General features: G+C 46.0%; 1 protein-coding gene across 1 annotated transcript in view; it reads left to right on the top strand.

Annotated features, from left to right (window-relative positions):
* The window catches only part of TLL2 (tolloid like 2), a 151,915-nt gene that overhangs the window by 16,540 nt on the left and 107,685 nt on the right, over positions 1-27,690 (top strand). The window contains exon 2 of the mRNA XM_003904059.5: positions 21,005-21,115. Within this exon, the coding sequence (XP_003904108.2) occupies positions 21,005-21,115 (111 nt within the window). The remainder of the gene's footprint in view (positions 1-21,004; positions 21,116-27,690) is intronic.

Here is a 27,690-nt window from a genome sequence, read left to right on the forward strand (position 1 = left end):
TCTATGACAATAAAGATGCTTATGTAATAAACATTCTTGATACAAACCCAATTTAAGTTGTTTTATACACTGTTGTATAGATGCGCCATAATTTATTTAAGCAATCTCCTATTGTCGGACATACAGATTTTTTTCTCAATCTCTCCCTTCCCACCCTCCCACCCTCCCTCCCTTCCTCCCTTCCTTCCTCCCTTCCTTCCTTCCTTATCTTGCTTTGTCACCCAGGCTGGAGTGCAACGGCACAATCACTACTCCCTGCAGCCTCTGCCTCCCGGGCTCAGGTGATCCTCCCACTTAACCTCTTGAGTACCTGGGACTATAGGCGCATGCACCACGTGATTTTTATATGTTTCGTAGAGACAGGGTTTCATCATTTTGCCCAGGCTGGACCCGAACTCCTGACCTCAGGTGATCCACCTGCCTCGGCCTCCCAATGTGCTGGGATTACAGGCATGAACCACTGCACCTGGCCTCAATCTTTTTGTTTTGCTTTTATAAACAATGATGCTGGAGTCATCTCTGTAGCTAGATGTTTATATACATCACAAATTATCTCTTTAGAATAAATTTTTACAAGTAGAGTTGCTGGGTCAAAAGTCCCAATGAGTTTAGGCCTTCTGATTCTCCTTTTCAAACAACCCTTCAAAAGTTTTTTTTGTTCGTTTTTTATTTTTGTGTTTTGAGACAGGGTCTCACTCTGTCACTCAGGCTAAAGTGCAGTGGCGCAATCACAGCTCACTGCAGCCTTGAACTCCAGGGCTCAAGTGATCCTCCCACCTCGGCCTCCTGAGTAGCCGGGACTATAGGTGTGCACCACAACACCCGGCTAATTTTTTTTTTTTTTGTCATGTTGGCCGGGCTGGTCTCAAACTCCTGGGCTCAAGTGACCTACCTACCTCAGCCTCCCAAAGCGCTGGGATTATAGGCGTGAGGCATCGTGCCCAGCTAAAAGTCTTTTGTTCCTTTACACTCTCATTAGGATTAATAGTTTATATATTCTAGTTTTAAAAAACCATTGCTGGTTAGAGAAAAGTATTTTTCTATTTCTTCAACTTGCACTTGTAATTTGTATTTTTTTTCAGTAATTTTGAATGTTTTAAAACACGTTTTGATCATTTGTATTTCTTCTGCTAATTGCGATTCCTATTCATGCACCTTTTCTTCTGTTCATGCTCATTTTTCTAATTAAATAGTTTTAAAAAACATTTAGTGGGAACCCTTTTCCTACTAAATTAAGGACTTTAATTATCTTCCTGTCATATTTGCCACAAAAAATTTTGGAGAGAGTATTTTTAAAAAGCAGAAGGCTTATTCTGCACCGTATCATTGACTTTCCCGTAGAGATGTTTGTGTGGTTGTATCAGTTCAGATCAAGTTAAATTGCTAGGAACAGACCCAAGTTAATTTGCTGTGTCCATCAGGGTCCAGTTAGGAGACTGAAACCACACCAGTAATTTGAACAGTAATTAGAAAATGTAATATAATTATCAACTAGGAAAAGGGGATTGACTACCAAATGGGGTAAAGAGAACACTGAAGAAAACAAAAATAGCAGATGCAAGGAGCAACTACTAGGGAAGGAGGAGGCCACCCCCACCTCCACCCATCCCGGGCTGAAATTCTAGCTTCTTAAGAGAGAGTGGCTCTGGCCCGCTGGAATGGGGGAGTTCACTGAGATATTGACCAACAGGGAATTACCCAGTGGAAATTGGCAAAACTCTGGAGGGTTGGTGCCAATGGTTTTCCTGAACACTGCTGGCAGCCCCTCCCTTGGGTGCAATGTGAGACCGCTGGAACCAGGAAGAGCAAGCCCCCCTTCTATTTACAGTATCCTTCCAGTGTCTTCTACTGATAAAGCCTAACATGGTGTCAACAGGTAAAGGAGCAATGTTTATAGGGTCCAGCTCCAGTGTCACAAAGCAAGACAAAGAAGGATAGATTTGGAGCCAAGAGGCAATATATTGATATCTGGGATATTGGCTTAAACAAGCTAGAAGTCTATTCTTTTCTCACATCAAAATCTGGAGGTCTCCATTCAGGGCTGACATGGCAGTTCTGCTTCAGGAAGTCCTTCAAGATCTAAGATCAAAGCTCCTTCCAGTCTGCCGCTCCACTCTCCCTCAGTTGAGGTCCTTGTCCTCATGGTCAAGATGGTATGCGGAACTCAAACCATCACGGGCATGGTTTGGATACAGGAGGGGTGGAAAAGAAAAAGGGACAAAGAATGTGGGAGAACCAGCTTCTTGGGAGCTGCCATTTGTTGCTTCCACTTCATCTCCTTGGACAGAACTTAGTCACTTGGCCATAGGCAGCTATTTGGGAGTCTGGAAAAGCTTTATTTTGGAGGACCTGGAGCTAAAACTCAGAGGTTCTCTTAAAATGGAAGAAGGGAGAGAAGTATTCATGGACAATGAGCAATCTCTGCCACAATAAGCTAAATTGGCTGGACCTTTATGAAGAAAATGTCAAAATGGCAATAGGCCCACTACCATGACTGAAAGTTAACCAGCTACACCAAGCAAGGTCTTTGAGTCAAATCTTCTAGAATGTTAAAGCTGGAAGGAACCTAAAGGATTATTTATTCTAAGCTTTTAATGTTTCCTGTGAGAACCCTGAAGGCCTGGGAGGGGCAGTAACTTGCCCAAGGCCATCTGAATACCTCTTGGCATGGCCGGAGGTAGATCCCAGTCCTCCTTCCCTGTCCACCTAGTGTATCTTTCCATCCTCTGCGACTTAGGGTCTCCCATGGCCATTGTCTTCAGAATGAGTCCTGCATAATTACATTGCAACTTATGGCTCTACAAAAGATCATTTCACAGTGAAGCTATTAGGGCTTATGAGATGTGCCTGGTCCTCAAATCAAGCACATAAGATGTAAAATTAGAGCCCAAGAAGCTTTGGCTTATTAGGACCTAAACTGCATCCTCTCTCCATTACCTAATGGAGTCCGTGTGAGCTCATGCTGTGGGAACGCAGCAGGCATGAGATAGCAGTAAGTCATATTCTGCCCAATTAAGCAGTGAAAGGTGTCGGCATAGGCCAACATAGTCATCCCCATTACCAGCCACAATCCCATCTTCCTATTTGGCTATGGAAATAATGGAAAGATTTTCTTAGAAAAGCTCTATAAGTCAGAGTCCCAGCAGGAAACAGAATTTATCCTGGATGTTTCAGATGAAGAGACCTTCACGAAGGGGCTAATTAGAGGTGCAGGGTTAAGGGAACAAACAGGAGAGGTGAGACACCCAGAGATGAGCCCGTTATCCCTGTGGTGAGGGGCAGGGGAGGGAGCAGTGCTACTGGAGCTGGAACTGGGTAGGAGGGGAAGTTGCGGACAGATGTGTCTATGGCTAGACCTGTAGCATCCAGCAGGGAAGGAATGCATGGCCTCTCTCCTCTTCCCTAGGGTCTGCCAGGATCCCTTCCTGGTTGAAAGCAACCAGAAGTTGGAGGAAACCTGAGGGGAAACTGGAGGATGCCATCCACAGAAGCAGACTTCCTGGACACAGAGCAGAGTGGAGAGGGTGAAGAATAAGTGTACAAACAATGATGTTAATCTTGGTTCAGGCCTTGCCCCAGCTATTACCTGGATTGAAAAATTTTTAGTATCTGTATTTTTGTTGTTGTTGTTGTTGTTGTTGTTTTTGTTTTTTGAGACAGAATCTCACTCTGTTGCCGAGACTGGAGTGCAATCTTAGCTTACTGCAATCTCTGCCTCCCAGGTTCAAACAATTCTCCTGCCTCAGCTTCCCGAGTAGCTGGGATTACAGGCGTGCACCGTGATGCTGGGCTAATTTTTGTGTGTTTTTTTTTTTCTAGTAGAAACAGGGTTTTGCTATGTTTCCCAGGCTAATCTTAAACTCCTGACCTCAAGTGATCTACCGGCCTCGGCCTCCCAAAGTGCCGGGATTACAGGCATGAGCTATTGCACCCGGCCATTTTTAGTATCCTTACGATGTAATTTGTGACTGGCAAATGTGTGGCACATGCGACCCCCTCCCCACTCCACACCCCCTGCCAATGGCAGATATTACTAATTGATCATGCCTCTCTTTCCTATGGGTCCAAGAAGTCACCTTACACTGCTCAAAGAAACACCACCCATTGAGTGGGGTGGCATGTGAGATGAAACCTAGTTGGAGCTGTAAAACTTAAACAGCCTTACAGATATGGCCTGCCTGCCCAAACCAATCTGTGGCTAATTTTTCTTTTTTGGAAATTAGCTGAGCAGGTGTGTTTGTTGATTCAACTGAGCCCTGCTGGGAAAGCCAAGCTGTGACATTTCTAAAATGTAATGGTGCAACCTTATTATGATATAGATGAGGCGGCAAGGCAGGAGACTGTATCTGCTGTAAGCAAGGTGGTCGCCAGCCCAGGCACCAGCCAGATCCTCTTGGCTCATCTGGTAAGTAGGATGATGCCAGCCAAGGCAGAGGGCAGGGCTGTGTGTTCTCTTGAAGAACAGTCAGCTTTCAGAGCAGCTGTGGAGGACCTAGCTGTGTAGGGCGCTCTCCTAGGTCCTGACTGACCTTTAGCATGGAGAGTTAGAAAATGGAAAATCCTTAGCTGGAAAAAATGGGTAACGGATTATGAATGTTGCCAGCATGCTGTAGGGCATAGGTGGCAAACAGGTCTCAACTCATGTGCCATATCTGTCCATTTCTGTTGGCCCTCTGTAGCACTGTGTTGAGATGGATTCAGAGACTGTGTCCAAGCTCAATGGACAGAAGAGATGTGATCAATTAGGAATACCTGTCCTGAGCAAGAGTGGGTAAGGGGAGGCACATGCTTGTCTCTTATTTGCTATTTCTGGTGTAGGGAAAGCCCATGGTTGAGAGTCCCAGACATGGCTTCTAGATGCAATATTTTAAGCAAGTCATTTGACCTTCTTGGACCCCAGTTTCCTCATATGGAAAACAAGGACATCGCTTAGATGACTTTCAAATTCTCTGTCTTAGAAATTCCTCAATTTTAAAGTTTTCCAAGTCTTCAATGTAAAACTTTCACCGAATCTGTTTGATCCCATTAAAACATTTACAGCTCTCCACTCCTCTCTGCCATATGCTTGAGCAACTGAGCCATCTATTCCTGGAGAAGGCCATCTCCCCAGGCAGGAGCAGCTGGGGACCCTGGAGACAGGAGGCTTCTCACACTAAACAGACCCTACCCTTTAATCTCAACCAAAAGATCCAGGAGGCGTGATTCACATCTCGCCTGTTTCCTCTCCTCCGAGAGCCCGAACCTCTCCCCTCCTGTTCTGCAAACGCGCCTGAATGCAGAGTCCTGAAATTTAGGGTCATGGTTTCAAAGTTCATGGTCCTGAGAATAAACAAAAAAACTATTGTGGTTGCATAGAGCTGTGGACCCCATTAACACCGTCCCATGAATATTTATAACATGGAACTACAAAAGAACATAGAGGCCATATTGTATTTCCTAGAACTTTCTTTCTAGGGGTCCTTTCTCTGTGGGTCACTTTAATGTAAGCTTTGCTTATTTAGTTGCACACTTTAAGCCGATTAACTTTTTACTAAAAAAACCCTCCCTGTTTGTTTGTACATACACTCCCTTAACAAAGATTCACAGAAAACTTCTTTAAACCTGTTAAATCCCTCCGCTGGAAACTTGCAATGAACTAAATGCATCTGTGGGTAGGATTTCCCTGTAACGCTCCCCGCCTCTGGCCCCTCCAGCCCACCTCAGCCTGTTTCCTGAGAGGAATTCCAATGGTTTGAATTCTACATATTTAGTTCCTCCAATAACCTGGGCTTATCTCTAGGTGACTATCTTAGGGAACATCTATGAAGTCTTCCTCACTTCCTGAGTGAAGAAGTTATTGGAGTGGACAAACAGCAGGCCCCAGACAAATACCCTATGTTTCTCTAAAAGAAAGTGTAGTGAAGTCAAACATTAGGTCAGAGACCATGGACTCTGTTGGTTTCCAAACTGCAGTGTCCATCTGAGTCACCTGAATGGGTGGGGCAGGGCATGAATTAAAATGCATATTCCTGGGTGCTGACTTCAGAGATTCTGATTTCCTAGATCCGGGTTGGGGCCTGGGGATCCACGTGTCAGCACTCTCCTTTGACACTTCTGATGTAAGTGGTTTCCGGGCCATGCCTGCAGAAACACTGAGCTGGTTCAGCTGTCTCATTGTGTGAGTGAAGAAAACGCCTCAAAGGGGAAACACACAGCTTCCAGTACAGACTGTGGAGATGCAGACCACATCTCTTCCCGTGTAGACCATGCTTCATTTCCCAAGATACAGAGCCACTGCAGAATATTTGTGATTAGGTCCACGGGTAGGAAGCTGACTGAACAATAAACCATGCCCTAGTGTAGCCCCGAGGTCTAAGTGTACAAATGAAAATCAGGAAGTGTCCTGGTTGATGAGGGTGAGTTGGGGTAAGGTGGGTATCTCCTGCAGGCCACTCTCCTCGGATAAGACCCAGGTCCTCATTGGTTTGGAGCAAGCCCTGGGACAGGGCAGGGCATATGGCCAGGATGAACCAGGAAGGTCAAGGGGCTGCCCTGGGCCTGCCATTCTCTGGGGGCCAGGGAACAGAGTCTTGGGGATAGTGCACTTGGTAATAGAAGGTGGCTGTGGGGTGGAAGGGGTCTCCCTCCAACTGACTGGCTGCTGCCTGGCTTGAAGTCTCCCCAGCTCTGCAGACCCCAACTCAGGGGCCATTCGCCACCCACAAAATCCCCCCACTAGACTTTTGGAATCTTCACTGTGGAGGGGTGTGAGGACTCCTCCAGGCCCAACCCCTCCTGCACTCTATCCCTTGAAAGCAGCTGCCCGGGCTGCCCCTGGCTGGCCAGGCTGGTGGCTCCTCTGTTGGCAGAGCACTTCCTGCTGACCCTGAGGTCAGTCCCCACCTTGAATCCCAATGCTGGGACCAGCATCCTGTTCAGGGCAGTGAACTGAGCTCTGAGTCTTGGAGCCAAAAGGTCTGAGTTCAAGCCCTGTCCCCTTCTTACGGATTGTCAACTTGGGCTGGTCATTAACTTTCCCAAGTCTCTCTTTCCCCTGTAAGATTTGGTGGCCTTCCTGCCTTCCTCTAGGACTTCTGCAAGGGGCATTTATTTACTCACTGATTCAGGGATGAGAATGTTCTGAAGATCAGTGCCAGACCCTGTGCTGGATGCTGGGGTTTCAGGCATGGGGAGTGTTTGCAGGAGAGGAGGATGTGTGCATGGAAGGGGTGGCATACTGTAAAGTGCTATACCGGAATGATGGACTCCTGATTACCCTCTCCACCCTGGGTGCTTTACCAGCTCCAGGATCCTGTTCCCAATTCTCAGCCTCCCTTTCTGCCCCTGCTCAGCCTGTCAGATCCCCTGGCCTCCTGTCCTGCCTTACCCTTACTGTCTGCAACAGTCCACAATGCTGGGCCCCCCACTTCAGCTGGCTTACCCTCACTGCGCCCCTCCTGCTCCTGCCTTGACAGTGCCTTGCTCTTTCTCACCCCAGGGCCTTTGCACATGCTGTCCCTTTAGCCAGCATGCCCTTTCCTCTTGTTATCCACCTGCCAAACTGCAGCTCACTCATCATCTTCCCACTCATCCCCTTTGTGAGGCTTTCCTAATTCTACATTTCCAAGATTGTAAATTAGTCATTCCTCCTCTCCATGCTTCCATCTTACTAAGAGAGCCAAAGATGCATGGCAGTTAAGAGTTAGAATTGAGAGGGGGCCTGGAGGAAGTTGCCTAAATCTCTCTGTGCCTACAGTCCTCATCTGACACTGGGTACGATGATGCGCATTGCACGGGTTTGCTGTCCTGAGGGCTAGGGGAGTGAGAGGAGCCTGCACGATGTGGGTGCTGCAGAACCATCAGTCCCTTTCTCTTCAGCACTGGTCCTGAGAGGAGATCTAAAACACCAGATTTGGAAGAAATAGTGATTGCTGTTCAAAGATCGATGGGGACATGATGGAAGGGCATGAGCTCCCCGTCTCTGGATGGAGTATTGGACCCAATGACCTGTATGGCCCCTACTAGTCCTAGAAGTCTGTCATTCCTGGAGGACTGTGGAGCAGTACAACAGTCTCCAAAATGTGTTCCTTAGGTCAGGAGACCCAGTGAAAGGAGAGCTCAGAGGCAACTATGTTGGGAAATGCTGCATTCCCAGTCTTTCTCTTGGAGAGCCGTGATATTTGTTAGAATTGTAAAGGCTCTGGGAAGTCCTGCAGTAAACAACGTGGTTTAACAGCATTTCTTAGTAACTTTTTAGAATGTGGAACTTTGGGGAAAATTGGATAAGAGATCTGATGTTTGTTTGTTTTTTGTTTAAGATGGAGTTTTGCTCTTGTTGCCCAGGCTGGAGTGCAGTGGAGCGATCTTGGCTCACTGCAACCTCTGCCTCCTGGGTTCAAGCGATTTTACTGCCTCAGCCTCCTGAATAGCTGGGATTACAGGTGCTTGCCACCATGCCCAGCTAACTTTTGTATTTTTAGTAGAGACGGGTTTTCACCATGTTGATCAGGCTGATCTCAAACCCCTGACCTGAGGTGACCCACCCTACTCAGTCTCCCAAAGTGCTGGGATTACAGGCATGAGACACGGCGCCTAGCAGGGATCTGATTTTGGAATCAGAGAGACTTGTGTTGACTCAGAAAACCTGTGCAGCTTCTTCCTGCCTGCATGACCTTGGCCAATTCCTACCTCCCTCATGGCCTTTTTTTTTCTCTCCCTTCTATAAAAAGGGAACAAGAATGACTTCCCCTTGAAACTGGTGAGAGGACAGATTGTGTGTGGTAATATGTAGAGGACATTCAGCCTGGTCCCAGGGACACAGTGAGTGCTGCATGCTTCTGCTGTCGATGGGGATAAGACAGCCAGGGCAAGATCTGTGCTGTGCAAATCTTGGATGGGAGCTGCAGGAATGAGCCTTTCCCTGCAAGGCTCAGATCATGGTCATCTTTTGCAGACCTCAAAATCAGGCACACACATGACATCAGATGGGTAACATAACAGAACTTCAGAAACTGTGAGGTACTTTATAGGTACTTACTGACCTTACTGCAGTGGCCTGGAGCTGGCAGCTACCTACTTGTGACCCCCGACTGTGCACACCTTTTCCCAACTCCATGTTCAGTGACCTGAAATCAGTCACAGTGGGAGCATTTACACAAGGAAATCAGCAAACAGCGCAAACCAAAGCTCTCCCGAACCCCAGCCAATTATTAAATAGCAGCATACCACTGATGGATTAGGTATCATTAGAAAGCGTGTCTTTAATGCTAGTCCTTTTACATTTCCAAATTTATTACATAACAGCTTTAAGACTGTATTTGACTAATTTATAAAGATTTCAATTTTTTGATTTCCAAAAAACATTTTTCCTATTGTACTTCATAATCTATTCCGGAAACATTTACTAGCCAGAGCTTCATAAGAAAACACTACCACCTGGTGGTGAGTCCCTCAATTGCAGGTTGAAGCTCCGGTGGGGTAGCCAAGACTGGAGCTTGAGGGTATTTTCATGGATGTGCCTTTTTTTTTTTTTTTTTTTTAAAAAAAAAAAAAAAAAAACACAGGGTTTTGCTGTTGTTGCCCAGGCTAGAGTGCAATGGTGCAATCTCGGCTCACTGCAACCTCCGCCTCCCGGATTCAAGCAATTTTCCTGCCTCAGCCTCCCGAGTAGCTGGGATTACAGATGCCCACCACCACGCCCAGCTAATTTTTTGTATTTTTAGTAGAGATGGGTTTCACCATGTTGGCCACGCTGGTCTTGAACTCCTGACCTCAGGTGATTCGCCTGCCCCGGCCTCCCAAAGTGCTGGGATTACAGGTGAGAGCCACCACGCCCAGCTGGATGTGCATTTTAAATGCTTCCTGCGGCCCACATGTTCAAGTTCTACATCCCTGTAAAGAATTGCCCTGCCTACCCTCTTCACTACGGCCATGTCGAACACAGAGAGGCGGAGGGGAGCCCATGACCCCAGGGTCATAGTTGGAAACAGAGTCCCTGGTGCCTTGGGTCAGTGCTTCTCCAACTCCAGGGTGCACCCGATTCCCTTGAGGGATGTTAACATGCAGATTTTGACCGAGCAGGTCTGAGGTGGGCTCTGAGATTCTGTATTTCTGTCGAGCTCCAAGATAATGTTGACGCTGCTGGTCTATGGATTACACCTTGAATAGCTGGGATTGGTAGTGGAAGAGGTGATGGGAATACTTTGAAAGTTTTCTCTTTGCCTTTTGGTAAGAATTCAGTAACTTTGTGTGTTGAATCCATAGACATAACTCATTTGCTTCTAAGTATTGTTCAGTCCACTCGTTGATTTAATTTTTTATTTATTTGGCGTTAATTTTGGTGTATAGTATAAGGTTCAAAGCCAACTGATTTTTCCTCAAAGAGGTAACCCGTTTGCTTCAACATCATTCATTGCTTAGTTCCCTACTTTTCATAAATGTGCACGACCTGTTTTATCCCATATAAGTTTTATTAGATATAATCTAGGAACTGCTTTCAAATGATTCTCCATTGCAGACTGTCTAATGAAGCCAGGCCTCCTTTGGTACTCTTTTTCTCAGCTGTTCTAACCTGATTGTGCAGATTAACATTAATATCACCTTGCCAGTAATAAAAAAAAGATTGGGATTTCGATTGAAGTGTATTAAACGCACACATTCATTTGGAAAGAGTTAATGGTTCTTTAATGGTCTTTCTTACCAGAAACATGTCCTCAACTTTCATGTCAGTCACTTTTTGGGGCAAGGAGTCTCACTGCTTATCCTCCCAGGCTGGAGTGCAGTGAAAGCGCGATCTCGGCTCACTGGCTCAGCCCCGGGTTCCGCCATTCTCCGCCCTCAGCCTCCCAAGTAGCTGGGACTACAGGCACCGCTGCAGCGTAGTTTTTGTATTTTAGTAGAGATGGGGTTTCACCATGGTATGGGATAGTCTCGATCTCCTGACCTTGTGATCCACCGCCTCGGCCTCCCCAAGGATGCTGGGATTACGGAAGCGAGGCCACGGCGCCCGGCCGTCCAGTCACTTTATGGCTTTTGTAGGATTTTTACATTTCTTGACTTAGTAACACATTTTGTCATCAGGTTGTTCTAAGCTGTGTCATTTGCTTTTTTTCCAATTGTTTTTCATTTTTTTTTTTTTTGAGACAGAGTCTCACTCTGTCACCCAGGCTGGAGTGCAGTGAGTACAGTCTCAGCTCACTGTAACCTCCACCTCCTGGGTTCAAGTGATTCTCTGCCTCAGCCTCCCAAGTAGCTGGGACTACAGGCGCGTGCAGCCCGCCTGGCTAATTTTTTGTATTTTTAGTAGAGACAGGGTGTCACCATGTTGGCCAGGCTGGTCTTGAACTCCTGACCTCAAGTGATTCACCCACCTTGGCCTCCCCAAAGTGCTAGGATTACAGGTGTGAGCGAGGCCACGTGCCTGCTTAGATATGTTATTTTAAATGGGAGGTGCCATAGCAGTTTTATTTTTTATAAGTAATGCATAGTAGTTTTGTATTATATCATTTATAATTTTATATTATTTATGTATATTTTACTTATAATATAGCTAGCCCGCGTGTGACAATTTAAACTTTAATTAAAAGGAAATAAAATGTAAATTCAGTTTCCTCCATTTCCATTCCATTCCATGTCCGTTCCTCCCTCCCTCCTTTCTTTCTTTCTTTCTTTCTTTCTTTCTTTCTTTCTTTCTTTCTTTTCTTTTCTTTCTTTCTCTTTCTTCCTTCCTTCCTTCCTCCCTTTCTTTCCTTCCTTCCTTCCTTCTTTCTTTCTTTTCTTTCTTTCTTTCTTTCTTTCTTTCTTTCTTTTCTTTCTTTCTTTCTTTCCTCTTTCTTTCTTTCTTTCCTTCCTTCCTTCCTTCCTTCCTTCCTTCCTTCCTTCCTTCCTTCCTTCCTTCCACTTCCCTTCCTTCCCTCCCCCCTCCCCTCCCCTCCCTCCCTCCCTCTTCTGACCAGAGTTTTAAACCCATATTTGCCCAGACTATGGGTCTGGAGACATCATCATGGCTCACTGTAGCCTCGACCTCCTGGATTCAAGTGATCCTCCTGCCTCAGTTTCCCATGTAGCTGGGGCCACCGGAGTGTGCCACCATGCCCAGCTAATGTTTTGATTTTTTGGTAGAGACAGGCGTCTCACTTTGTTGCCCAGGCTGGTCTCAAACTCCTGTGCTCAGGTGATCTTCCCACCTTGGCCTCCCAAAGTGTTGGGATTACAAGTGAGCCACTGCACCTGGCTTGGGATTACTTCAGTTTATTCTTTTAGGTTTTCTAGGAGAGCAGCTGCTTTGATACCAAACTACTGGTTCTCTCCTGCAGCAGCATTACCCTGATTTCCTTCTTAACGAGGAAGGCAAGGATGGCAAATGTGTGCCACGAGGGTTGCCCTCTGCACTCATGCCCGTGGCGCACATCACAATTAGTCACAGCGCTCTTTGCTGTTCCTGGGCTATACTGGTTTTGAACTTACCCCTTAGTGCCCTGCTCTTCTCTCTGAAGACACACATTGCACGTCATGGAAGGAGCTCTGTTATGAAGAACGCATTGTGTCAGGAGTCTAGGTTCCCTCGGCAGCCTTTGGCTTATTTAGAGTATCAAGGTGAGTTTCTTCTTCCTTCCACACAGGGGTTTCCATCCTTGGCTCCCAGATGCATGTGGGCCCTGCTGGTTCAGACCCCGTTGTTATGGGTGGTCCTGGACTTGAGTCTTCACTCTGCCAAATGACTCACTATGGGACCTTGAATGAATCACTCAGACCCCCTGCAGAACATGCTGCTGTCTATGGAAGGCGGTGGTGGCTTGGAGACTCCAGATGACATTCTAGACCTGTGTCCTGGGGTGCAGCCACCACTCTGGCTTGAAGGCTGTATCTGTGAGCCTAAGGGGCAGCGCTGAGGACTCATGCCATGGGCTGTGCCCCCTCTGAGTGAAGAGCAGGTGACCTTCTTGGACTGGCTTTGAGCGGGATCTACAGGAACTGTCTGTGGGATCCTGGGGTAGGATCTATAGAACACAAGGGAAGAGTCTGCCGGACCGCAGCATGGGAGCCTGGGCTGGCATGGGAAGGGGCTCTCTGAGCCTTGAGGTGGGGTAGGATCCAGTCCCACACCATGAGGGCTTCCTGTGGGTGCTGCAGAAGGGCCAGGCCACGCCCTCTTGCAGCTGTTGTGGGTAAGGGTTGTCCTGGGCTGGGCACGCAAGCACTAAGTCAGTGCGTCCCAAGGGGATCAAACCTGTAAAAATGTCTCTTAGCTCACTGCATATCACATTGATGTGGGCCATGGCTGGCCACCTCAGTGCCTGCAGGGTGCAGATCTTCCATCTCATATTTGCTGAGTGGGGCATGGTACCAGTTCTGTGCTGAGCACGGATCCACATTATCTCAGTTGATGCTTGCAACAACCCCACGTGGAAGATACTATGACTCTTTATTCCCACTTGGAAGATGAAGAAACTGAGACTCAGAGAGGTGAAGTTATTTGTCTAAGGCTTCCCAGGCAGGACGTGAGCCGGGGGCTATCTGATTAGGTTCTTTTACCGTCAGCCGCTAGGCCCATACAGCACCATATGATGGCTTTCCTTGGCAAGTATAAAATGGGATTTCACAAGTGAAATGTACATGGGAGCCTGTCGTCATGGCGTTTAGACTCTGGCACAATCTGGGAAGTTGAGTAGATGCTAAGAGCTGAGGGAGCCGCTGGGGGACTGGGAAGAACCCTGGCTTGGGGTCCTGGCTCGGCTGCTTGCTGACCCTTTGACCCCAAGCAAGTCATTCTCTTTTCTGAGTCTCAGGTTCTTAATCGGTAAAACTGGAACGAGACCAATATAGGTTGATGCAAAAACTAAAAGAAGCGATGCCTATGTACAATCCAGTGTTAACTGTAAAGCATTACAGAAAACGTGATCTCCTCTCCCTCCCCCAACTCCACCTACTCCAACCCCCACCCCTACCCCTGCCAATGCCTGGCGTGTGCTGCCTCATTAAGTGTTAGGTGAGTATAGTAGTGTGATTTAGCCCCCACTGTCTGGTTAATATTGTCTGGTTGAGACCATTTGTCCTAAAGGAATACAGAGAAAGGAAAGAGTGTGTCGGGGTGGGAGGGCAAATACTGATGATGGAAGCTGAGCTGAGTTTTGCAGGGTGGGGTCTTCTGGATGAGGACAGGTGGGGGAGGGGGAGAGACAGGAACCAGGAGGAACAAAGTGGAGGTTGGAGTGGCACCACTGTTCACTGAGTGCTTGCCACAGGCCAGGCCTGGCACCGGCTGCTTAACAGACCTCATGTCATTTAATTCGCTCACACTTCTACTAGCTAGGCACCTCTGTTTCCAGATGAGGAAACCATGACTCAGAGAGACCAAGTGAGTTACCCGAGGTCACACAGCTCTTCAATGATGGCACTGGGATTGGAACCCCGGTCTTTCTGACTTAAAAGTACATGCTTTTAATGAGCCTGCCTCCCCAGGTGAACAATATGAAGACTGCAGGCAGAAAGTGCCTTTGTGGAGGATTCCCCTGCAAGGGAATCAGCCTGGGGCTCCCACCTTTTGGTGTCAGGAGGATACCTGAGCACTGGGCATGAGGAGGTGGAGACCTAGGCTAAGCAGGCCCAGGGGACAGTGTGGGAGGAGTTTCCCAGCAGCCCTTTGACTTTGGGAAGGGGCTGCTGCAGAGCGGCCCCCGCTGCTCTGCCTTGCTTGGCCCCTCTGCCATGCTCTGCCTGCCTTCAAACTGCGGTGTGCAGGGGCATTGGACTTCGCAGGGGTGCTGTCTACAGATGGTTCAAGGGAGTGAACTTCTGGGTTCTGAAGCACACATCTAGAATTCTATGCTAAGACAGCTGGAGGATGCTGGCGCGTGGCCCTTCCTGCACTTCACGGAAGAGAGGCTTACCTGTCACCCATCTGGAATCCCACTGTGTACAAAATCCCCAAGTGTCAAAGGAAAAATGAGAAATGGTTGGTTATAGAGCAGCCTTCTTCGATGAGGAGCCAGAGTATCTTAGACCTGCAGCTCTTCTGTCTCTTCTTGTCTATAGGAATTTCTATTAAGGGAAATGCTTGAGGCAGGGGGGAATATTTTGAATTCAGAACAACTAAAGTCAGGTAGTTAATGATAATGATTCTCTTAAGTATAACTAGAATATACTTAACCTCTAAATTTTTCAAGCTATGTGGATAAAACCCAGGATTAACATTTTTCTTGTTTTATTTCGGTTTCAGCATGCTATTCCATAAGGTAGTTAAACCTGTTTACCAAACCATATCATGAAACATTTATTCCACATATAGTCAATCCTCATCTTGTAAAATATTTATTATTTTCTTCTCATGAGCAAAATAAGTGTTTAAACTTATCGTGAGAAATCTGAAGTGTCAGGTTAACAAAGGGATATGTAGCTTTTCAAAATGATTTAGGAACACGTGAACACAGAAGTTGGAAGACCACTGTATTACTTCCTTGGCTTGGGTGCTTTTCCCAGTGCCTGTTCATCTGTTCCCTTCTCCCACCCTCTTGCTTCTCTCTTTCTTCTCTCAGAAGGTTTGAGAAGTATTCCTGATTGCCTCCATTGCCATTGCCATAATTGACATGGGACACTTTTTCTATGGGGGAAAAGTGGCGCTGCACTGTGGACTGTCTTGTGCCAAATCTTCAGGAAAGTGGGAGGCCGAAGGGCTCAGTGCAGGCAGCTGGAAATCATCTTTGACCTAGCCAACCTTCCCACACATTTCAAGGGAGTTCTAGGTGACAGTCAGAATTCAAGGAATTGTCAGATAGACTGCCTTGTACAAAGTTGGAGTCCCCAAGAAAAGCTTTAAATTGAGAGACATTTATTGCATTCAGTCAACACTTTTTATTTTCTAATTTTTTATTCTAGCCATCCGAATGGCTGTGAAGTGGTACTTCATTGTGGTTTTGATTTGCATTTCCCTAATGACTGATGCTTTTGAGCATCTTTTCATGTGTTGGCCATTTATATCTTTTCCTTACAGGCGTGTTTTTTCAGATCCTTTGCTTATTTTTAATTGGGTTGCCTTTTTGTTGTTGAATTGTAAGAGTTCATTTTATATTCTGGATTGTAGGCTCTTATAAGATATATGACTTGCACAAATTTTCTCCCATTCTGTAAGTTGTCTTTTCACATTCTTGATAATGTCCTCCTTTTATGATAATATCGCAATGCACAAAAATTTATAAATTTGATTAAATCTAATTTATTTTTTCTTTTGTTGCTCATGCTTTTAATGTTATATCTACGCCATTGCCAAATCATGAAGATTTATGCTGATGTTTCTTTCTAATAGTTTTATGGTTTTAGCTCCTACATTTAGGTCATTGATTCACTTTGAGTTAAATTTTGTATATGGTGCGAAGTAGGAATTCAACTTTATTCTTTTGCACACTTGTTTCTTTTAAAAGCCTCTGGTGGCTTGTAACTAAATAAGAAAGGGGGACGGAGAGCTGGGAAACTCCGACCTAGAAATATAAAAATGAGTGCTGTGAGGAGCATGAGTCTCAATTCATAGATTTCACAGTATGGACAGCGTGGATGGATGACGTGGGTTTCAAAGTTTCGAAAGTTATATTTGACCTCTGCGGGGAAATCACCTACTATGTGCCAAGTACAGGGAGAAGCGTGAGCCAGTTTATAGATTGTGTAATATGGACAGCTTGGATGGATTACTTGGGTTTCAAACTTCAAGTTATGTTTGATCTCTGCAGGGAAAGCATCAATGTGTCAAGTACAGGGCTTGGTTCTTCATTGCTCCACAAATTTTATTTTTCTTCCTTCAATAGATTACATCTACTGAAGTAAGATTATATCTATTGAAGAAAAAAAGAAAGCCATGGTGCCATGGTATGTGTGTGTGTGTACTTATGGGTACATGATCTCATTTAATTTTCTCAACAGGTTTCCAGAATAGGCAATATTATCTCTATTTATAGATGAATCATTTGTGGCTCAGTGAGGTGGAGTAACATGTGTGAGGTTGCAGAGCTAATAAGTTTCAGAGCCAGAATATGAATACAGATCATTTTGCAAAGGCTGTATGTGTCAATCATTATAATCTAGATTATGATACAGTAATAAATAATTCCTAAGTATCCGTGCTTTAGAACCACAGAAGTTTTTGTCTCATGTTACATGTTCACCCTGGATCATATCATCTTCACTCTGTGTCTCAGCCTGATAGAGCAACCTGTTTCTGGAATATTCTTTGTCTTATGGCTTTGGGAAAAGAGAACATGGCAAACCATGTGCTGGGTCTTACAGGTTCTGCTTGGAAGTGACACATGTCACTTCCCCTCACTTTCATTAGCCAGAAAAAAATCATGGTGGGCCAGGTGCAGTGGCTCATACCTGTAATCCCCGCACTTTGGGAGGCCGAGGCAGGAGGATCACTTGAGGTCAGGAGTTCCAGACCAGCTTGGCCAACATGGTGAAACCCCAACTCTACTAAAAATACAAAAATATTAGCCAGCATGGTGGTGCATGCCTGTAATCCCAGCTACACGGGAGGTAGAGGAATAAGAATCGCTTGAATCTGGGAGGCGGAGATTGCAGTGAGCTGAGATCATGCCACTGCACTCCAGCCTGGGCAACAGAGAGAGACTCCATCTCAAAAAATAAATAAATAAATAAAATAAATCACATGGTGAAGCCTGACATCTGAGAGAGGGGGAAGTATAATTTGTACCCAGGAGAAGCAGCAAAAATGATGAACAATAATAGACTCTGTCACAGGTCTCCTCCCCTCTTGTAACAAATACTTGCTTCCCTTCTCCTCCCGTATATACAACATACTTACCTTTCCCCAAAGTCCGGTCCAGTCATGGTACCAGGCTCCAAGTCCAAGATCTTGTGATCGTCTCTATACTAAGTCAGGATGTGACTCCTCTTCATCCAGAGACTTGTGAACTTTAAAACAATCATATACTTCCCCACCCCACCCCCAAATACATACTCAATATACAATGATAGATAAGGGACAGGATAACTGAAACAAACACTTCCATTTGGAAACAGGAAGATTGGGAGGCACAACAGTCACTGATCCATAACAGTTCTGAAATCAGGCTGGACACGTTGCAAGGGGCCCCTAGGATGGGGAAGGTTCCTTCATGAGGCCCTGATGCCACCTCCTGCGAGTAGCTCTCCTTTCACTTTCCCTCCGTGGCTTTGAGCTCCAGACTCTGGGAGGTCCTGCCCTTCCTCTTCCCTTATTCTTATTGACCACATCTGAAGAGGGCATCAGAGAATATGTCCTTCATGGGGGCAGCTTTTTCAGCCTGTTTCTTTCCCATACGAGGATGGGGGCCCAAGGGTCATTTTGTGTCATTTTAAGTGTCAAACATTGGCAGCCTCTTATAGGCCATGCTAATGACTTTTTTTGGTCCTATGCTTTTCTACAACATTAATCATCTTCTTATCTGTTTGGTTCAGCTGTGTGTGCCATAGCCACATACAATTATTTTCTAAACATGTCTATCTCTCTCCAGACTTAATTATTGCTACCTTGCACTTATGAAGCTTCTGAGAGAAACATATTCTTAGTTTTCTTTATCTGAACAATTCTTTCCCAACTGAAAGGATTTACCAGGTACCATCTTGGTTGGTCCTTGCTACAAGGTTGAATTTTTTTCTTTAACAGACATCTTGAGTATAATTTACATGCTGTGTAATTTGCTTATCATAAGTGTACATGTGATTTTAGTAAATTTATAATTGTGTAACCATAGCTACAATCCAGTTCTAGAGCATTTCCAGCAACCTCCAAATTTCTGCATGTTCATTTACAGTCAATCCTTGTTTCTGCCCCGAGTCCTAAGCAATTACAAATATTTCTACTTCTTTTTTTTTTTGAAATGAAGTCTCGCTCTGTTGCCCAGGCTGGAGTGCAGTGGCACAATTTCAGCTCATTGCAAGCTCCGCCTCCCGGGTTCATGCCATTTTCCTGCCTCAGCCTCCTGAGTAGCTGGGACAACAGGCGCCCGCCAACACGCCCGGCTAATTTTTTGTATTTTTAGTAGAGATGGGGTTTCACCATGTTAGCCAGGATGGTCTCGATCTCCTGACCTCGTGATCCGCCTGCCTCGGCCTCCCAAAGTGCTGGGATTACAGGCGTGAGCCCCCGCACTCAGCCAAATATTTCTACTTCTATAAATTAGCCTTTTGTAGACATTTCATATCAAATGCATCATATAATATGTAGTGTTTGGCAACAGTTATTTCATTTTGCATGATGTTTTTGAGATTCATACATATTGGAGCCTGTGCCTATAGTTTGTTCCTTTTAATTGCTACATAGTTCCGTTGTATAGATATGCCACATTTTGTTTGTCCATTTCAATAGCTAATGGACATTTAAGTTGTTTCAAGATTAGGGCTGTTAGAAAGAAGGCCGCCATAAACATTTGAACATGTCTTTGTATGAACGTGTTTTCATTTCTCTTGGGAAGATCCCTAAGAGTTGAATTGCTGGGTCTCATGACAAATTTAAGTTACTTTTTAGAGAACCTTCCGGTTTTCCATAAAGGCCTTTCTTGACACTACAATGCTGAATTTTCATCAACCTCTGTTACTCGAGGTTCTCAGCCTTCTTTTTTTCTGTAGTTATGAGAATAGGTTAGCTCTTCCAACTCCCTAAGACCCTGAAGTTTTGGACTCTCTATTCTTTGTCATTCTTACAAAAATTGTCATTTTTTTTAGCCTGTTTCTTTCTTGTAGTGCCTTGTCAAACATAGTTAATAACAACCAAGGCACACTATCAACATTCTTACTCCATGTCTTCATTTGAAACCATAGCACATTCAGTTCATCATCTGCCTTCCGAGTGAAGGCAGGCAACAGTTTGACTGAATGCTTCGTCACCGTCACCGCATAACATAGAGATGACTTCCTCTCAGCCTCTGGTAACAGTTTCCTTGACACCTGGCCCAAAGACAATGGATTTTTGTTACACAACATACTATTTCTGATAGCAATTTCTGTATTAGTGAGGATACAGAGATTGTGTTCCAGTAATGAATGCCCGTGAATCTCAGAAGATTATGAAAACAACATCACACTTGTAATCCCAGTGTTTTGAGAGGCTGAGGCAGGAGAATTATTCAAGACTGCACAACATAGTGAGACCCTGTCTCTACAAAAAAATTTTAAAAATTAGCCAGGCGTGGTGTCCCATGTCTGGAGTCCTAGCTACTCAGGCAGCTGAGGTGGGAGGATTGCTTGAGCCCAGGCTTCCAAGGTTGCAGTGAGCTATGATCGTGACACTGCACTCCAGACTGGGCTACAGAGCAAGACTCTGTCTCTCTTAAAAAAAAAAAAAATCCATCCTCTCCCCCGACAATAAAACAGTGTTTTCATTTTTTAATCCGTGCTACATATCCATCCTGATAAGACACACTGTGCTATACATCATCTTTACTCCAGAACCTAGGGTGATCCCCATGAACCCAGATGAACCCCATCTAGAACACTGCTTGTCTTCTGGGACAGGGCAAAGAGGACGCAGTGAATCATGTACTACATCTTAAAGCTTCTGCTCATACTGAATTAGAGCAGGCTGTGTGGCCAATCCTGACACCAATAGGGCAGGGAACTATAATGTTTTCCCAGGGAAGGGCAACAAAAATTATGGACAACAGTATAATTTATCACATTATTTGTTTTCTTCTATATCCTGGGGACCATAAAGAAGAAAGAAGCAATTGTCTTTTTGTGGTAGTTTTGCTCAGAGCTGCCTAGAGCGAAGACAAGACAGGTGACCTTTCAAAATACCTTGCAGACTTAGGATGTGGATTTTCATGGCGGTTGGCCCAGCCGCAGGGCTCTGATGCACAGAACTAATACCTGCTGTTCCTCTGCCTCCACCAGCCCTATCTCTTTGGCTCAAGGAGAAATTTTATTGGATGGGTTGTCTTTTCCAAAGTTTACTACCCAACACCCAATGCTGTTTGGGGCATTAGTGAATCCATTTTTCTTGACTTCCACCATAAATTCACCCACTTATGTGTTTTCTTCCCAGCTGTCTTTTGGGGAGACATTGCCTTAGATGAAGATGACTTGAAGCTCTTTCACATTGACAAAGTCAGAGACTGGACCAAGCAAACAGTGGGGGCAACTGGACACAGCACAGGTAGGTACTACATCCTCCCTTCTCCTGCCCTGACGGGAGGGACGAGGGACTCCAGCAGGGGGAGATGTGGACCACAAGTCATCGGTATTTGACCTGCTAGTCCAATGCCCCCCTATTTGTGGAAAATCAGAGGAGTCACTTCTCCTCCTCCACTGGAGCCAGTGGAGCTGGGGCTTCCAAGTTTGCTGATTCTTCTAAGAAAATCTCCATTTGCCTCTTTATCAGAGGGTTCAGGCTGGAGCTTGGTGTTGGTTCTTAGGACTCTGGCCTCAGGATTCAGCACTTTCCAGATTGGAGAGTCAAGTGAAATGGAAACAGATAACCATAATACCTCATAGCAAGTGTGTGAGAAACCACGAGCAGTGGGAAGACAGAGAGTGAGTGGAGAAGCCTGCCTGGTGTCATGTGAATGGGCACACGTGTGTGGTGTCTTGAAGGGTGAGGAGTCCTCAGTGGGAAAAAGGGCATTTCAGGTGGAATGAGAGCCTTTTGCAAAGGCAGGAAGTATGAGGGGACTCTATTTGAGGAACAGAGGCAAGGTGCAAGTCACTGGAGGGCAGCCCTTTGGGGTGGGCTGTGGCAGGAGATGCACCTGGAGAAGTTAGCTGGGGTGGACGGTGAAGGGCTTGTCTGTCGAGCTCATGAGCTTGGGCTTTGCCCACTGGGCGGTAGGGGTTCTGGTGAATAGGAGCATGACTGGCTCATCTTGAAATCAGGGGTGCCAGGGTGGAGGCCTCTCTACCACTGCTCTTTGCAGCCCACCAGGTGCCGTTGGGGTGCTGGGTTCCTGGCTGGCTGCTTGGGCAGCCTCACTATGCCGATTACAGTGGGGACGGTGCTCGGGGGAGGGTTGTATCAGGCAGTTCCTCTTCCAGGCTGCTCATGTACGTGGTGACATCTAGGAAGATCTCTGGAACCTGGAGGGAAGTAGGTGGGCATGTGCCTGGGGCACCTCCCGCAGTTCATGAGGAACACGAGCAGCTACAGGGAACTGCCTTCAAAGCTCCCTGCAGGGGTTGGTGGATGAGGGCTGACATTGCCAGGAGGCCACAGGGACCTATCGCCAGTGGCTCGGGGGAAGGTGGAGCAGTTATGTACTTTAGGATTTCTTTTTGGTGTCTTGTTTCATGAGTGTCATTTCTTAGGATTTTTGAGGTCTTGTATAAGGTTTGAAAGTCTATTCACATTGTAAATGGAGTTTTCAATTATTTTTAATACCAATATATCCAGAACTTTACTTAAACGCTAACCAAGGGAAGCATCTTTGCATAATTCTACCACTCCGTCTAATCACACTTTTCTCCCCAGTTCTTACCTGGAGGCCTAGAGAAGCTGACCTGACTGTAACCTTGTGTGTGTAGTTAAAATATTTTTAAAACATTTTTGATGGTGTTACTTAAAAATAGTGAACTTCACGTATCTCAAACATACAGCATGATTAACTTTTACATATGTACACACCCATGGGACTACCACCCAGACCAAGATAAGGAATATTCCAGACCCCAGAGACTCCACACACCCCTCCCAGTTAACACGCATCCCAAAGTAGCCACTGGTCTGACCTCCATCACCACAGATTCCTTTTACCTGCATGGAGTCGTACAGTCTGTATTACTCTGTGTCTGGATTCTTTTAGGCGGCCTGTGACTGAAATTCACTCATGTTGTTGTGTTGCTCTTTTTCATTGTTGTGCAGTATTCTATTGTGTGAACGGACCCTGGTTTATTTGTTCTTCAGTTGACAGACATGTGGGCAGTTTGTGGTTTGGGTTATGATAAATAAAGCTGCTGCTGTCATTCTTAGACAGTGTTTTGGTGAACACGAGCACTCATTTCCACTGGGCCTGTGCCCAGGAGTGGGGTCGCTGGGTCATAGGGCACACACAGTTCAGCTTTAGTAGGTACTGTCGGAGAGTCCTCCAAAGTGGTTGTACCACTTTAGGCTCTAAGTGGATGCATACTCATTTAGAAGACAGGAGCGGTGTCTGGGCAGGATCCAGTAAGGCCTTTGAGTCTTGGTCTCCGCTGTTTGGGTCTCACTGAGTTGACGCCTGCCCACCATCAAGAATGCTCAGGGTTGCCTCTCTCAGCTCTCCTGCTGTCCTTGGGGGCCTAAGGTTGGCAGATGCGTGTGAGAGACCCCAAAGAGAGGTGGGGCAGTGGCCAGCCACCACGCCAGCTGCGTGCCTAGCTCCTAGAGGGTTGTGTTGAGGGAAGGCTGCCTGAGGATGCTGCAGTAGAGGAAGCCCAGCAGCCCTGCCTTTTCTCCCTCATGCCACTTGCTCAAGGTGGACATGACCTAAGAACTCGGAGGCCTGTCTTCTCCCTTCTCTCCTGTGAGCTGATAGAGCTGATAGAGCATGGAGCTTACATCCTGCCAGGATTTAGATGCCCCAGAGTCTGGGCCAGGACCTTGTACCCAGAAGGTGCTGGCCAACATCACCAGAGAGGAGGTGGAGGCAGATGAAGATGGCAGACCCTGGAGCCGTCTCCCAGGGCCTTAGAGATCCAGAGCCTCAGCAGGGCTTTGCTCCCAGAAGGGTGGTGAGAGCGTTGACCGTGGTCACAGGCTTTGGGGTCAGACTGCCTGGGCTTGCACCCTTAAGCTGGGCCTCAGTTTCCCCATCTGTCAAATGCAAATAGCAATAATAGTTACCTCAGAGTAATGCCGTGAGGATGAAAAGAAAGAATATGTGCAAAGTGCTTAGCACAGTGCCTGGCACATAACAAATGCTTATAAATTTCATCTGCTTCCTCCTCATTATTATTAATATTCGCAGAGAGAAGACTGACCTGGGAGGGTTTACGATTAAAGTGGAGAGTGGGGAGCTGGGCATGTCACCCCTGTGGTCCCAGCTACTTGAGAAGCTGAAGCAGGAGGATCACTTGAGCCTGGGAGGTTGAGGCTGCAGTGAGCAATATCACACCACTGCACTTCAGCCTGGGCGACAGAGTGAAACCTTGTCTCTAAAAAAATTAAAATTAAAATTAAAACAAGTGGAGAATGAGGGAAATTTGCTGGGTACGGGGGGAATGTGGGGGCTTAGGAATGAGGCCTTTGAAATACATAATACTTGGTGTTTCCTCCTTCCCAAGCTTGAAACACACTTTTCTAGTGTGTTTTTATGGCAAAGTGATTTTTATCCTGATCATTTTTCTCTGAGGGCCAATAGTACTTTGCATCTACCTAGAATAGTAGGAATAGTTATTTTATCGTCAGAATGGGAATATTTTTTATTGTTTTTGTTGATTAAACTAGTGCTGCTTGTTGTTTTAAAAAAAAAAAAGTCCAATAGCTCATAATTGTATAAAGTGGAAAGTGAAAATCCCCTGTTATCTGAGCCCCAAAGATCCCTGGCATTACCAGTTTGCTGGATTCTTTCCAGACTTAATGTGCTCGGGCTGTGTGTGTGCATGTGTGTGTATGTGTGTGTATGTGTGTCTGTGTGTAACATAAAAGGGATTAGGGATTTTACTCAATGTGTTTTGGCGTTGTGTGTGTTTTTTACTTAACACTCTATCACGGACATCTTGTTATGCAGCACGTTGTGGTCTCTCTTATTTTAATGGCAGTAGTGGTCCAATGTGCAACTCTGCCGTGATTTACCTAACTAAGCCCTTATAGATAAATGTGAAGGTTGTTTCCCATTTTTTTTCTGTATTTTTTTTCCTCTTAGAAGAAACGTTTCTATGAATAACTTTCTGCATATATTTTTAAACATTTGTTTTAATTTTAAAAATCTTTAAAAAGGAATCACACCTTTACCCTCTTTTTCTACGTCCAAATGTGTGGGAAGATGTATTTTTAGATGCAAGTTAGTCTCATTTCCAAGCTTTGGTAAGTGCCTCTGTGTATTAGTCTATTTTCACCCTGCTGATAAAGCTGTACCCGAGACTGGGCAATTTACAAAAGAGAGAGGGTTAACTGGACTCACTGTTCCACGTGGCTGGGGAGTCCTCATAACATGGCGGAAGGCAAGGAGGAACAAGTCACATCTTGTGTGGATGGGGGCAGGCAAGGAGAGCTTGTGTAGGGAAACTCCCATTTTTAAAACCGTCAGATCTCGTGAGACCCATTTACCATTGCAAGAACAGCATGGGAAAGACCCGCCCTATAATTCAATCATCTCCCTTTGGGTCCCTCCCATAACACTTGGAATTACAGGAGCTACAAGGTGAGATTTGGGTGGGGACACAGAGCCAAACTATCATTCTGTTTCTTTTGTTGGAGGGTAGGGAGAGGGCTCAAAGGGAGAGGTCTGAGGTCCCTGGAGGGGGACATGGGGGGAAGGGTCCAGAACCCTGCAGTGCAGCCCCAGAGGCCTCCTTTGCCTGTTTATTCTGTGATCTTGGAACTGCTTTTTCGGCTGCAGAAGGAAACCATGTCAGTTGCCCTAGAGGTGACCTAGTCAGCCTTATTTGCTAGATGTGCCCAAATTTAGTCAGTAGCAGAATCAGGACTAGAATCCAAGTTTCTCAACTCCAAGGTTGCTGTGTCTTCTACTTTACCAACCTGCCCGTCATATTGCCAGCTAGAGGAGCTGAGAACAAGAGTGCAGGTGGTCATTCCTTTGCTGTCACTTGGAAAGCAGGCTGCAGTCTTTCTGTGCCAATGGTGAGCCAAGACCTTATGCCTGGATTGGCTTAAGAGCGCACTTCGGGTACTGCAGTGTCCACAAAAAGTCACTGACAGCTTTAGGATTCACAGCAGGGAGCATGTCTTCTGTTCATTTGGGGCCATGAGCTGTGTCAATTTCATGCCAATTTGTCTCCCTGCCTCTAGTCTCTCTTACTCCATTCAGCTTCTAGCTTATCTTCCTGGCAACCTTGTGACCACTGTAGTGGGTCCTCCCAAAACCCATGTCTACTTGGAACCTCAGAATGTAATCTTATTTGCAAATAGAATCTTTGCAGATCTAATTAGTTAAGGATCTTGAGGTGAGATCATCCTGGATTTAGGGTGGATCCTAAATCCGCTGACTGATGTGCTTATAGGAAAAGAAGAGGACACAGAGAGAAGGCTATGTGAAGACAGAGGCAGAGATTGAAGTGATGTAGCCACAAGCCAAGAACACCAGGGTTATCAGGAGCCACCACAAGCTAAGCAGAAACAAAGTTGGATTCTCCCTTCAAGTATTCCGAGAGAATGCTGCCAACACCTGGACTTCAGGCTTCTAGCCTCCAGGATTGTGAGAGAATAGAGTTCTGTTGTAAGCCACCCAGCTGTAATCTGTATGGCAGTCCTAGGAAACTAATACAGCTGTGCTCTTTATAACCTTCAATAACTCCCCCTTGCTTATTAGAAACATTCCTTGGTCGGACTCTTAAGACCCTTCACGCTATGTCCACAATCTATCTATCCAACCTCTCTTCCCACTCCTGGTCCTCCAGCCAAATGCAATGATGTGTGCCTGTGCAGGCCCCCAATTTCCTTCCTGACGGCCTCTGTTCTAGCTGTCCCCTCTGCTCAAAGTCCCCATTCTACACGTAAGGAAATGAAGGCCCCCAGAAAGGCTGGATGACCCATTCAAGCCTCTTTATCCATCTCTACCCAGCTGCATTCGTGACGCCTCTTTACTCTGCACGCCTCCCAGCTTGGGGAGATCGCCTGGGTAGATGGTGCTGTTAAAATTGGACTCATTTTGTGCTTGGGATGGAGAGAACTGCTCTTTCTCCCCCGTTCTTCGATGGGCCCATTCCCTTGCCATGGGGCTGCTGGAGGATATGGCAGTCGCATTTTGTATGTGTGTGGGGGCAAGGCGGCAAGAATGGATTCTTCAGGGAGAGAAAGTCCTTCTGTGTGCATTTTATTTGCAGTGAGAAGAATGGGAGTCCTGGGCAGGCATTGGCAAGCTGTTCTATGAATGGGGCCCTTGAATTAACATTGCAGAGTTTCCTAAAGCTGCTAATCGGATTAGCTGTGTAGTGAAGGAAGTACTTAGCGGGAGACACACACAGACACGCACACAGGCGCGCACAAACTTTCCGACCCTCTTGCACCCTCTTCGATGGGACGGTGGCCGAACCTGACAGCCCCATTCCTGGGTTCTTAGACACCTCTCCTGTTAGCCACGTGAGATGTGGAGGAGAAGCCTGTGTGACTGATGCTTTCAACTTTGTTTGTTTGTTTGTTCCCTTAAGAGTCCAGGAAGTCTGTGTTGGGCAAGTCCATCTTTGCAAATGTACCTGAAGAGGAAATCTGGATCTGATTTCTTGACGTTTGTAATGAGGACTTTGAAAGGGGAAATGGTTTTAATTACTTATTGGCTCGGATGGAAGTTGATGTTTCCCGCCTCATCTATTCTGAGCCACTGGGCCATGTCCATCTCTATTTAAGAAATCAACCTTGCTCTAAATCCTCACTTCCTAAACACCTGCCATCTGTGTAGGATGTCTGCATAACCCCAACGGTTTGGGCATCGGGTTCAAGATAATACATTAGCAGGAGAGACTCTGAGACATGTCCCCTCTCTGGGCCCTGTCTCTGAATCATAGGGACGCTTTCTTTTTTTCATTTTATTTTATTTTTTGAGACAGAGTCTCTCTCTGTTGCCCAGGCTGGAATGCAGTGGC

The sequence above is a fragment of the Papio anubis genome, chromosome 11 (genome assembly GCF_008728515.1).
Source record: "Papio anubis isolate 15944 chromosome 11, Panubis1.0, whole genome shotgun sequence".
Taxonomy (NCBI): domain Eukaryota; kingdom Metazoa; phylum Chordata; class Mammalia; order Primates; family Cercopithecidae; genus Papio; species Papio anubis.